Genomic DNA, 12,859 nt, shown 5'->3' on the forward strand with positions numbered 1-12,859 from the left:
GGGAGCCAGGGCTTCCATCAGAAGGGATGGGAATCACATCCCAAAAGATCAGCCTGAAACATCCCAAAGCACAAAGAATCCCTGTGGATGGGCAGGGCGGGATTGTCCCCATTGTCAAGGTGACCTTGGGCTCAGAGCGGTCACAGCCAGGCCTGCTGATGCCCTCTGTGCTCTGCCATACAGAGACCATGTCCTACAAGGAGGTGGCACTACTCACCTCCCAGGCAGGAGTTCTCGGGACTCGGCCACCAGTGAGTGAAATTTTATTAACTTCAAAGGAGCATCAGCCATGGTCTGAAAACCACAGTGACCATACAGCCCAGTTTGCCCAGGACAGTTTTGATTTATTGCTTTGTTGCCCAGCATAATTATTTATAGTGCCCCCTTGCACTCTCAAAAGTATCCTGGTTTAGACCATAAATCACATGGCTATTCTACTGATTGCCCCTCACAGTCTACTTTCTGCTGCCCGAGTCTTAATATTTAAATGCTGGGAACCCCGCTCTACCCAAGCCCGTTGCGCAAACCCCGCCAGGGCCACACCCACTCTCAGGCTTGTCAAGGGAATGAGAGGGGCCACGCAGGTGGAGCTGAAGCTGTGGGGGGCTGGATTTAGTGCCTCCTCTGCACCACGTCTATCCTTGACATTGAGGTTAGACCTCTTTGCCACTAGTCTCCAGCTGGGGCTCCTCCAAACGGCCAGCGCCCTGAGGGCCATGGAGCCATTCCCACCAACCAGGTATCCCTCCTTCTGGGAGCCTCCTTCCACAGCAGGCCCACATTAAATCCCGGCCCTTCTTCCACTCTGGCTGCAGTAGGAAGGGCTACTGTCCACCCTCTCCCCTCAAGGCAGGCGTAAAGCCCAGGCAGCCCCATCCAGCCCCATCCAGCCCCATCCAGCCCCCTCCCCTTGCCCAGTCGTAGGAGGATCATGTCAGCTCCTGGTTGCTCTGAAACAAGCCAGCACACAGTCGCTGTGTAGCCCCTTGCTCCCAGGGAAACGCACCAGCTTCCTTGCTCTTCCTCTCCCCACCGCCCCGGCCCCGCCCCATATTTATTTGCACCCTTTTTGTGTTTTAAGACAAGATCAACCACAGTTTAATTATTGATATCTGTTCAAAAGTTTGACCCTTCCCTTGCTCGGGCAGCACAAAACAGATCAAAGGGCCCTGCCTCACCTTCAACATTTCCCTTAGCTTCTAATAAATCATTATTTTGTGAATGGAAATGATTTCAACCCAAAGGCTTGGGCAAACACCAAGAGAAACAGATGACCTTATTTTCAACAATGTTAGGTCTTAGAGGCGCAGGCTGCCTGACAACGCCGCTGGCCTGGAGACTGGAGCCTGTGAGTACAGGATGTCCAACCCAACAAGAACACTTCGTGCAGACTCTTAGGCTTTCTGTTGTTTTTTTGTTTCCACCTTAAATGAGGATTTGGCTTTTCCGTCAAAGAGCAACACATCTTACTCTCGCATTCGACAGCCCGGGGAGCGGCGGTTCCAACAGAGCCTGTATGGATCCAAACCCAGTAGTTAGCTACAGGCGCAGAGAAAGCACTCCTGGCGGGAGTGTGCCCGGGAGCAGCGGCTAAGAAGACCCCAACTCCTTCAGGGGGAAGAAAGAAGCGGGTGGGGCAACCTCAGCTCCTCTAATTCAGCTCAACCTCGGGACAATAAATGCAGTCTAGATGGAAAGGTTAGCAACATACATACCCAAACAGCCTCCACTCTTCCTTGCGGATTTATCACGAAGTCCTGACTCAAAACCAAGAGCTCGGCTAAAACAAAAGGGTGGAGGAAATGCAAACCTAGGGATTTACCCAATGTTTCGGTATCAGTATATCTCTATTTGAGAGCCAAAGTTGCCTCAGGACCCCCATCTCCTTGGACTCTATTTGCTTCACAAAGAATTGGGTACAAGAAGGAAGAAAACACTTAACTGTGCTTATTCAGAGAGAGCAGGAGAATAAACAAACAACTCACTCTCTTTTCCTATTAATGTTTCCTGCCCTTTCACCCTAAGAAAACCGTCTTATCATGATTTCCCAAAGATTTGAAAGACTGTACAGACCACAAGGCATTTACTAAACTAATTGAAGTCTCCACTTAAAAAAAAAAATCAATAACATAGATCTGCCAATCTGGTCATTTATTTGATCAGCACCAGATAGCCATGTTCCCATATGCCTGACAATGTGATTTTAGCCCAAAGCACACAAGCTTTAGATTTACTTAGCCTAGTGCAGCTGAACCCCGGAGAGATTTAGATGTGGGTCACAGGAAGAGAGATTGGCCGTTGCAGGCAGTGGTCTGGTGGAGCAGGGAGGCAGCCATGACATGTAGAAGGATGGCCAGTGACACTAGCAAGACAGATCTCCTCTTTTCAATGGCAGAGCAATGAGTCAGGTTTGAGTTCCGGCACTAATTACTTCTCGGCTGTATAACCTAAGAAAATCAGCTAACTTCTCCGACCTTCCTCACCTCTAAGATGTTACACTATCTAGCTCCTAAGTTGTTGTAAGGATTAATGAAATGATGTATGTAAAACACTTCCTATAATATTAAGTGCAACGTAAGTGCTAGAGACTTACTTAGGTTAATGCTAGTTAATGTAATTAGGAAATCTGAATTCTCATTCTGACTTTGACATTTACCACCTATATGACATCACAAGTTAATCTCCCTACATCGAAGGTTCCCCATCCCTAACACTAGGATGAGAACATATCCCTTGCCTTCTTCAGAAGGTAACAGGAAGAGAAATGAGACAAAGACGAAACTGCTCTGTGTGCTGTGAACAAACATGGTGTCTCGTCCATGGAGCAGGACAGAGCCAAGTGCTCAATCCAACTGGTCTCACTCATCTTTCAGAAAATGAGCATCTTCATCTAATCCATACTCCTGCAGGACAGAAATTATTTGCGGAGCCCCTTCCATGTATCGGAGAAGGTACTCGACGGCAGCACGATTCTGTTCCTGCTGTCTTCGCAGCAAGGAACTCAATGCAACGTTTGTGTCATTACAATCATTTTGCAGACAAGCAAAGGAACTTTCTGAGAGGTTCGAACATGTACCGAATTCCCAGCAGACCTAAATATGTATTTGTCCGCCTGGCTTCAAGGTGCATCCTCATTCTGTAAACAGCTCAGAGTCCCAGGCTGCGACTGTACGGAGGACAGGAGAGAGAGCTGCCTACAAACCCCAGGGGCCGGAGGGGCTGCGCAGGGCCCTGCACTTGCTGAGCAGCATCAGGACCCGGTGCTCTTGACTCCCCTGAACCTCCTTCAGATCTCTGATGGAGAAGTACTGGAAACCTAGTGGGGAGCTTGGGCTGCTGGCTGGGTGGTTCCCCTGTGAAAGCAGATGAGGAAGGGGAGTGAGAGGAACTTGGAAAGTCCCACTAAAGGCCAGCTCCTCAGGCAGGTCCTCGCTTGTCTGGTTCACTTCTCTACCCCCAGCACCGAGGAGAGAACTCAGCGTGAAACAGGCACTCTATAAACATGTGTTGAATGAATGCATGAATGGAGGAAGCACTTTCTTACATAAGGCCCCTGGCTCTCTGCAAAGTATTTCTGCAGGAGGGTCAGGAGAGGAGAGCAGGGAGGGGGAACTGGGCTACTCAGACCAGGCACTAACGCAAGTCATGCGAGGTGAACTCCACTCGACCAGGGACCAGCGCTGGGGGAGGACCTGGGTAAATATCCTGGGGCCACTGACCTGGCTTCTGGCATGGGCTTTTCATGGACAAGTGACAACTTCTATGTTGTGTTGTCCTCCAAGGAGTGGGCTCAGAACGGGGAAAACAAAGATGAGGCCCCCTGAGTATGCATGGAATGCAATGTGTGTAAGGACTGAGGGGCCATAGTGCAGGCATTACCCGCCTGTGGTAGGTCTAGGAGCACGCAGGAGGACAGAGACCATGTACGTATGTTCAGATGTCACCTGCGGTGCATGGTGACAAGAGCTCTGGAGTCCCCAGGAATTGTCCAATGCCATGAGGCTTTTAGATGCTGACCAGCAACAGAGCCAGATCTACAGAAGCAGAGCAAGGGCTTCTCTTTGTCTCCGGCGTGGGCCATCCAGTCTTCAGAGCCAATCAGTCAACCCCAATAGGGTCCCCCTCAGCAGAGGGACAACCCTGTTGGCGGACATATGGGAGAGTTACTCTCTGTAAAAGTAAACAAGGTCCTTCGGGGCGGGTGGGGGAAGTCTTTTATCTTGCCTGAAGTTGATCAGTCTTGCTGGGATTTGGACTTCTCAGGATTAGGGATGGGAGAAGAATTTAACACCAATGGTGAAAACCGGGAGGGAGAGAGATTTTTAAGGCTGGCTCAGCAGAGAAACAATGAACCCTCTTCAGATTAAGATGCCTCATTGTGAATAAATGTGGGCTGTTCAAGTTCCATATCAAGATGCTCCTCTGAAGTTAGTGAGGGGGTGGGGAGAGGCAGGCACGGATTGGGGAAGGGGGCAAGGTCGAACACAGATGCACCAACATGTACAGATACTGTGTGTGTGCTGCGGTGCAGACTCACGCGAGCACGGTCTAGTCCGCATCTCTAGTCCACAGGGACACGTGAGCTAAGGCACTGAGGGTTGCGTGTCTAATTGCACTGATGTCTTCTGACTGTAACTGTGGCGTGCGGTGGAGCGTCTGTGTGTGTGTGTGCGGTGTTCAGAATCTCCTGTGCGGACACCCTCTCTGTCCATCGGGGCAAACTGGCGTGGATTCCGTACCCTTTGCTTGTGAGAAATGTTAAGACCAAACAGCACTGCAAATTGGTTTCCCAAACTGAAATATGATTCAGATACGACAAGACGGCAAATGATCACATGGGGGGGAGGGTACTTTGTGTGTGGTCCCGATCACTGTACTGGCATTGAGCGGTGGACAGTATGCTGGGGTAGTTCAGTGACGTCAAGGCAGAATGTGACCCAGTGGCCTTACCAACCTGCCAACCCACCCAGAGAAAGCATTTGATGGGCTTGAGGAGAAAAAGAAAGACAGCTAATGACAACGCCAGGCACTTCCTCCAATGAGCAAATCTCTCTACCTATGCAAAGAGCAGGGCAAATTTTAGACATTAAATGGGGCTGTGGGAGGGTTCAGATCTGTGGGTGTTCACCCCTCTCAAGATGGGCAGACAAGGGGCACATCCTAGAGGAGACTGAACCTGGGTCGAAATCAGCCAGGGCTGGGCCAGGCAGAGCCCACCCCCTCCCACTGCCTTTCCTATCAGAGCCAGCAGGAAGTGGAGCGAGGACCCAGCGGCCCGCAGAGGGCCTGGCTGGCTTGCTGACTGTTGACTTTTGACCATTCCTACCTCCCGAGCCGGCCGGCTGGGCTCTTTCAATTCGGTCACTCTGTAAACAGAGGTGTGGTGAGTGAAAGATTTCCACATTCCTCTCAGCTCCCAGCTGTGGGGTAAGTGGTGGCAGAAACTGGGTGAGGAGGGAGAGACAGTAAATGTTTGGCTAAGGGCACTTCCAGAAAGGCTGCCCTGGCTTGCTCAGGATGGGGCAGCCCAAAGGAGAGGTCCTTGAGCTTCCGAGGAAAAATGGCTGGGCTGGCGCAAAACAAGCCAACAACGGGTCTCCAGAAGCTTTTGCTCAGTGGGAGATACAGTGGGCGCCACTGGCCTCACACAGAGCCTCTGAATGGGGCAGCTCAGGGAACAGAGGGGGACACAGGAGCTGGGTGCAGCTCAACCTTTAGCTGCTCTGCTGAGAACCCTGCAACCTGCACACCTTCCGCCCTCAGCCCCAGCCTCGCGAGCCCACGCCTTCCCAGAGACAGGGAGTGGGAGAGCCCGAAGCATCCCCCTCCTGGAGTTAGCACAACTGCTACAACATTCCAGGGGATGCAGGCCTCATGGAAAAAGTGACCACTGTGCACGCGGCCGCGGGAAAGAAAGGAGGCCGCATGGCTCCAGCTTTGCCCTGGGCGGAGGGGCTGGCAAGACAAGGCACCACTGGACCAGGCGTTAAGGGACTATCAGCACCCTCGAGAGACTGAGACACGTGCAGGGGCCCCCCCTGCCGAGGGAGGGGAGGGCTTTCTGCATTGGGGAGGGAAGGCAAGCTCTGTGCGAGTCCTTGCAACCTAACATCTCTGAGCCTCCATGTTTTATTTGTAAAATGAGCACATTGAGCAAGATAACTTGTATTATAACTCCCCGAGAGATGTCAGCAGTGAAATAATATTATAATTCCTTATTAGGCCCATGGTTCCCAAACTATGTACCAAGGCACCCCATGGCACCACAGTGAACTCACAGAGGAGCCACAGGGTATTTTCAATGTTCCAGGGAAACACAGTGACATCTGTGACCCTGTGAAATACCCAAACCAAGTTATTTGGACTTAATTAACAGACAGAACTTTTAGGTATTTCTTTTGATCCAGAGACATTGTGAAAAAAATTACTGAGACACTAAGGATGCCTTAAATTGGGAATGTTTGGGAACCTCTTTATTAGGCTCTGAACTCCTCAAAGACAAGGACTATATATTATTCATCTCTGTATATTTGCACCCCTCATCAAAAACAACAAAAGAATTCAGGCCTGAAGTTGGCATACAGAGGTCCCAAAAAACATTTGTTGAATGAACGAATGAATAAAAAAATTAAGGGAACAGATTGTGTAAATGTAGCATCACCATACAACTTGGCCACTAAGTGGCCATCGTTTTCCTGGTCTACACTGCTTAACAAAGTGGGCAATGCCCCCCTACCCTCCCCATTAGGAGGCAGAGCTAGTCTGATTTACTTCTAAAGATCCTCACCAGCATGTCTGCTCAGTTCTCCACCGTGCCCTTCCTAGATGCCCTTTGAGTCATTGAAGCTGGCTGCACGGTGCCAGGGGAACTGCCACAAACACTCGGTTATGGAGCCGAGTTTTACTCCCATCCTCCACGAGCGCTTGGTCTGTGCACTTCATCAGCACAGACCGACTGAGAGCATGACACTGTCCCTTCCCCTTACCCCATCCACGCGCAAAGAGAAATAAAACAAAAACCGGGCTGACACTTACTCGTGGAGTCCTCTTCCTTGGAAACGTGAGGTTGAGATAGTTATGAGAAAGGGAGGATTTGGCCAAGCTGAGGTCAGCATTTTCTCCATAGTTTTTGCCCCAAGACTCTGTTGGGAATAAAAGTCTGACTGAGATTCGGATCCTGCCACGGCTACCCCAGGGCTCAGGACGTGTCATTGCTACAAGGTCCCTCCAAAGTAATCCCCTCACCCTCAACTGAAGACATAAATGGCTGGGTAGGGGGCGCATGCAGCTCTGTCAGTGACCTCCCAGTGACAGGGACAGACCCTCAGCCCCATGTGGCCCTTGCCACACAGACTCACTCACACACACGGGTCTGGGTGTGGGGTCCACCCTGCTTGGCCTCAGAGTCAAAGGGAAGGCATGGGTCAGCCCCAGAACAGATGACACCAGTGTGAAGAGCAGCCAGAGGCAAGCACAGGGCAGAAAGAGCTCAAGAGCTGAGGAAAGCCTGGTCTAAAAGCAAGTCCTTACCCACAGGCCTCAGCGGGGTGCCCCGGAAGAGCTCGTAGAACTTGGAGAGGTACATGACCATGCTGAGCTTGTCAGGCTCCTGGGCTGACGCCATCTCTTTGCCCGTGGTCACCGGGGGGATGCCAAACTCACGCTCAGCCACGTCAAACGCCAGCTGGTTGTTCTCCACGGCGTCATCTTCGTTCAAAGAGTCAAAGTTGCTGGGGAATCAAAATAAGACGAAGTTCAGGGAGAGGAGAGAGGTGTGACGAGCTGAGCAAACTCAGCCCATGAGGATCCCTGCAGGTGACACGCGCCAGGTGTCAGCAGGGTTGGGGGGTGGGGGGCAAAGAAGCAGCGACCTCAGTCCCTGCCCCCCAAGCACCCCTTCCCGCCCTCGCCCCAGATCCCCAGAGAGGCTCGGCCAGGGGAGACACTAACCCTGTCCTTCTCACTCAGGGAGGGACCAGATCAGATCGGGGTCATGATAATATGATTGCTGCCTGGGCCCAAACAATCAGAAAATGATTTAAAGCTCTTTGGAAAATGTATAAGCCACTTTAAAGTATTTCCCTTATGTTTTTTTCCCTTTTAATTACAAAAGTAATCTGGGCTGCTTATAAAAGAAGCATCAAGTTATGTATAATATCAAGTAACACGTGAGCCCATCCCCTTCTCAAGGCAGCCTCACGTCCTAAGGGTACCACTCCACAAGCCTTTGGGAGGTCTCCTTCAGCCTTCTGGATGAATCTGCTCACTGCGACGATTTAAACATAACATTGATAAATGTATTGTGCTTTCAACATCACAAAGCGTTTCCACAATCATAATCTGATCTTCCTAATGGCCCTGCCATTATTCTCAATCTATAGATGAAGAAATAAATTCAGAGAAGATAAGCGGTTCGCCCAATGGTACACAGCTATGGGATCTGGGTCTCAAATCTAATTCTTAAGGCTGTAGAACCCTCACACTGGTGCCCAGAACTAAGTCCTGTCCATGATTCCTCTCTTGAGCAGAGCTCCAAGGTGTGAATGCTCCAAATTCCCAAGTGTGGTGACAGAGGCGGCATGGGGGGCAGGCGCAATCACGGAGCAGGAGCCACTCTTGGTCCTCACACATCAGCAATGTGGATCAAACGTGTTGCTGTCAGAGCAATTAGCGTAATGGGAAAAGAACAAACTTAAGAAAGACCTCAAATCCAAAACATGCAAAGAGAAATACTGAACCAAGTTCTGAAGATTCTGCATTTACAGCCCTGATTTCCCTTGTCTCCAGGTTCCCCTTGGGCCGTGAGGGGCTTGGCAGGTCCAGTGTGGTCCCCAGACTTACATCAGCTCAGGCCGGAAGCGGTGGATGATGGCACACAGGGCCAGGCCACTCCTCCAGGATGTGGTCAGGTCAGTGACGTTGACATGCTGGTAGCCCTCGGTCTGCTGCTGGCACCAGGTTAAGAGTTTGCTGGGCCGGATGTCTGACTCTGCAGTTAGGGGAGACGGTGGTGAAGCACTCTGGGAAAATCTCAGCAACTCTCCTGGGGATCCCCTCCAACTGCTGCCGTGGCTGGGGACCAGGAGGAACAGCACCAAGGCAAGACACCATGGGCACGGGTGCTGCCTGCTGAGCCGGCCCTGTCAAAACCATGGCGGGAGGGCAGCATGCTGAGACAGGAAGCACGCTCTCCTGCAGCAAGGAGCCTCTAAGACTCCCACTGCCAGGCCTCAGTTAGAGGCTAGGAACACAGAGGTGAGGACAATGCGGACTCTGCCAACATCCCATCTAGTGGGGAAGGGAGACACGGAACGGGTGACGATGACACGGTACTGCTGTGGCAGAGAAGCGGGAGAATGTGAGTGGGTTTGCCCCGAGTCGGCCAGGGACCGGGGAAATGGCCAAAGAAAGAGTCATAAAGGAGACCATTTGAGCTGCTTCTTGAAGAGCATGTAGGAACGCATCAGACAGAAGAAGGAATCCCAGGAATACAGAAAGGACTAGTGCGTGGCAAAGAATCCAGAAAAACCTGCCATTTTTGTGTGAAACGGTTTGTTAAGGGGCGGCAGCAGTGGGGCTTGTGGTACAGGGAGGGAAGAGAGGAGGGGCTGGGAAGGCTGAGTTTGCCCAGCGGTGGAGAGGGTACAAGGATGGGGCAGGCGACAGAAGCTAGAGAGGTCCCTAAGCAGGACAGCGACCCGAGCACAGCCGGATGGATGCTCAGGGAGTTATTCATTTCATCATCCCCTCCTCTGCCACTGAGCGCCAGCCTTGTGCCAGCACTGTGCCAGGCCCCAGAAGATCAGGAAGAGGGAAGCACACGGAGCTTGTTATCTAGCTGGGGAGATAAGACCCCCAAACTGGAAACAACAGGAAAAGAAAGGCAAGCCCAGGGGAGTAATCCCATATCAAATGCCACTTTCACATGCTGAGTGCTCAACACCTCCTAACTCCTTCACAAGGGTTCTGTGGGAGGTGGTGTCCTTGTCCTGGTGTTACAGGGGAGGAACCCGAAGTTCAGAGGAGAGGCACTGGCCAGGGTCACACAGAGCTAGGCTGTTTTTCAGGGCCAGTGCCCCCACGGCCATGGGGCAGGACCCTCTCCACAAAGCCCCTCCCGGCGGGCGGCCTGGCCAGGGTCCTAGGAGGGCCGCTTACCCCGCCTGGAGAGGTTGACGGATCTCCTTAGCGAGCCCAGCCTCTCGAGAGGGTATTGGTGCAGCTCCTTAGTGATGTACAAATGCTTCACCTGCAAGAAGAGAGACCGCACAGCTGCCCACCAGTTCCCCCCAAAGCCTGGTCTCAGGGGCCTCTGAAGTCCACCCACCCCCTACCCAACATCGGCCACCCTTTCCTTCTATCACTGAGGTCATGACCTTCAACACAGGAACCCAGGTGACCTGAGACATGGAGCTGCAGATCTCAATTATCCACCCCAACTTGGGGGAGTTCAAGTGTGAATATATGTAAATGACTATTTTAAACCTTCACACCTTCTTTGTGCTATTGACTGAAGAGTTCAGAGGTTATGTGGCTCTGAGTCAATGGGAGAAAAAATGGACTCTAGGACCATGGATGGAAACGACTGGATATTTGGCCAAGAAGATTATTTGAGAGAGGTACGCTTAGCAACGCACATGCCTGGTGCCAAACAAACATATGTCCTACATGGACACACACTTATTCCACGTGTTCTATTTCTCTCTTGTAGGCCAGAGAGATGCTGACTCTGCTTTACTCCGGTGGTTCTCCTCGAGGGAGGAACAGGTCCCACCTTTGGGCCAAGAGGCACTGGTGGCCTCAGTCCCAGGATGTGCCAGGATTTTAGAGGACCCTCTTCCCACTCCCCAGTACAGGGTGAACCAGACGGGGCCCCAGAAAGCACTTACCTGATGGGGCCTGACACAGTTCGAGTTGAGGTTTGGGTACCGCGTCCCCGGGTCCAGCGTGTACTGCTCAAAGTTCTTGTTGATGTTCTCTGGGGTCGTCTGAGGTAACAGGCGGTAAAGACTTTCCCTGGAGGGAGGCAGAGCCCGGGGTCAGCGATTGCTCTCAGAGCCTCAGGCAGCCCCAGCCCTCCCATCCACCCTCAGGACTTCTTTCATGTGTTTGTACAACCCCTCCCTGCAATGCCTGGCCTGGCCCTTGTGGTTCTTGAGAGCTGCAACACAGGGGAGGGTCAAAGGGGCCAGAGGAGGCGATGACGCTCCTCCCCAGGCAGAGGGCAGGGACACAGAGTTGGCAGCATGGCAACCTGAGGTTTTGCTATAGCCACCAGTCAGCCACGCAGCCTCCTGTGGCCGGTCCCCCATGACCACAGGCTTCCACACCCAAGACCAGCAGAGGCCCGTCCCCACCCGCCAGCCCTGACTTTTCTCAGTCCGCCAGCTGTCACAGCCACGTGGCCAGCAGCAGGGGTCTGGGAGGAAGCCCAGGATCCCAGCAGTGGAAGAAGTGTGGTAGGTCAGAGAACCCAGCCCCGAGCAGGGTGGACACTCAGTGCTACCATGAACACCTCCCCACATAAACCTCTTCTGATTCCTGAGCGGTTCCAGGAACCTCAACTTCAGGGCCCCCCGAGATGAAGATTTTTCTCTTTGGCATCCAGAGCCTAAGGTCCTGGCCCCCAGAGAAAGTCACTGAAGGAAGTAGATCATGATGGAGAAAGTTTCCTCGGGGACCCCGATGATCGAATCAGGCCACATGGGGGAAGCCTCTCTCCTCATTCATCCAGGAGCCGCCCGATGGCCAGACTTGCTCCCTCTCCCGCCTGAGCTTTTCACCCGGCCCTGCCCCCAGCTGAGAGCCCTGCTGTGGACCCTCACCTTTCAGCCAGCAGCTCCAGGGGAGGAGTGCCCCGGTCCCAGCTCTTCACCATCCACGCTGTGTCAAAGGCTGCCAGGAAGCCCCGGGCACAGCCTGTGCCCATGGGCCAAAACGGCTGCGAAAGAAAACATGCAAAATTCCAGTTGACTCTAAGGACTCCCAGGCTGTTCTCCCACTCTATCCAGCACTGCTGATCACCAGGCCCTGCACGGCACTGAGGACACAGCGAGGCGACGGGCAGCCCACTGCGATTCACCACAAACACAGAGCCGTAGCACCAAGTGATACACAAAGCGTGCTAGGACACGGGGCCAGCAAAATGCTCTGGGGGCTCCAAAAAGGCAGAGGCCACCTTGGGGGAGGGAGATGGAAATCGGGAATGCTTCATAAAAGAGTGGCTTTTATGCTGATTTTAAAGAACGGATAGGACTCTGATCTCGAGCCGTTCAGGAATAGCGTGGGCAAAGGCTGGGTGGCTGGAGAAGGGCAGAGCCTGATGGAAGTAAGCCCATCTGGCCAGGATATAGCAGAGAACCTGGGAGGGATAGCACTGAGAGGGGGACTGGGACAGAAGTACTTGGCCAAGGAGCCCAGGTCAGAGTCCACAGTCAACGGTGAGCCAAGTTCTGACTTACCTGTCCCATGCACACCCAAAGCATCATTGGGAATTTGACTCTTGCTTGGGATAGATACATAAACATATTTTGCTTAGTGCTTACATTAAAGATAAAAATTTACCCTCTGAAAGCATTCACTTAATCTAAGGATCCTTGTATTTGTATATTTTTCCGGGAAGAATTTTGAGCAGGGAGGCCATGGATGGTAACAGGACTTTGGGGCACAGACACCTCTCTTGCATCCTATCCCATCTCCATATTGAAAGGCTACAGAGAGCCACCCACGTGAGGAAGAAGTCTTGGCCCAGCCGGGGTCTACACGTTCTGAGAAGGACGGCCTGTGAGGTTTAGGCCAGGGCTGCCTGATTGTGTACTTCCACAAAGAGGTCAGCCCAGAAGAACCGAGAGGCGGAAGA

At 52.4% G+C, this 12,859-nt stretch overlaps 1 protein-coding gene across 10 annotated transcripts in view; it reads right to left on the reverse strand.

Moving 5' to 3' along the window:
• MICAL2 (microtubule associated monooxygenase, calponin and LIM domain containing 2) overlaps positions 1 to 12,859 on the reverse strand; it is a 220,409-nt gene that overhangs the window by 105,098 nt on the left and 102,452 nt on the right. For all 10 annotated transcript variants that reach the window (XM_046685201.1, XM_046685200.1, XM_046685202.1 and 7 more), the window contains 6 exons: positions 11,826 to 11,941; positions 10,890 to 11,016; positions 10,159 to 10,249; positions 8,842 to 8,989; positions 7,531 to 7,730; positions 7,036 to 7,142 (listed from right to left, as the gene is read on the reverse strand). In XM_046685201.1, coding sequence (XP_046541157.1) covers positions 7,036 to 7,142; positions 7,531 to 7,730; positions 8,842 to 8,989; positions 10,159 to 10,249; positions 10,890 to 11,016; positions 11,826 to 11,941 — 789 coding nt within the window. The remainder of the gene's footprint in view (positions 1 to 7,035; positions 7,143 to 7,530; positions 7,731 to 8,841; positions 8,990 to 10,158; positions 10,250 to 10,889; positions 11,017 to 11,825; positions 11,942 to 12,859) is intronic.

This window comes from Equus quagga, chromosome 14, assembly GCF_021613505.1.
Source record: "Equus quagga isolate Etosha38 chromosome 14, UCLA_HA_Equagga_1.0, whole genome shotgun sequence".
NCBI classification, from domain to species: Eukaryota; Metazoa; Chordata; class Mammalia; order Perissodactyla; family Equidae; genus Equus; species Equus quagga.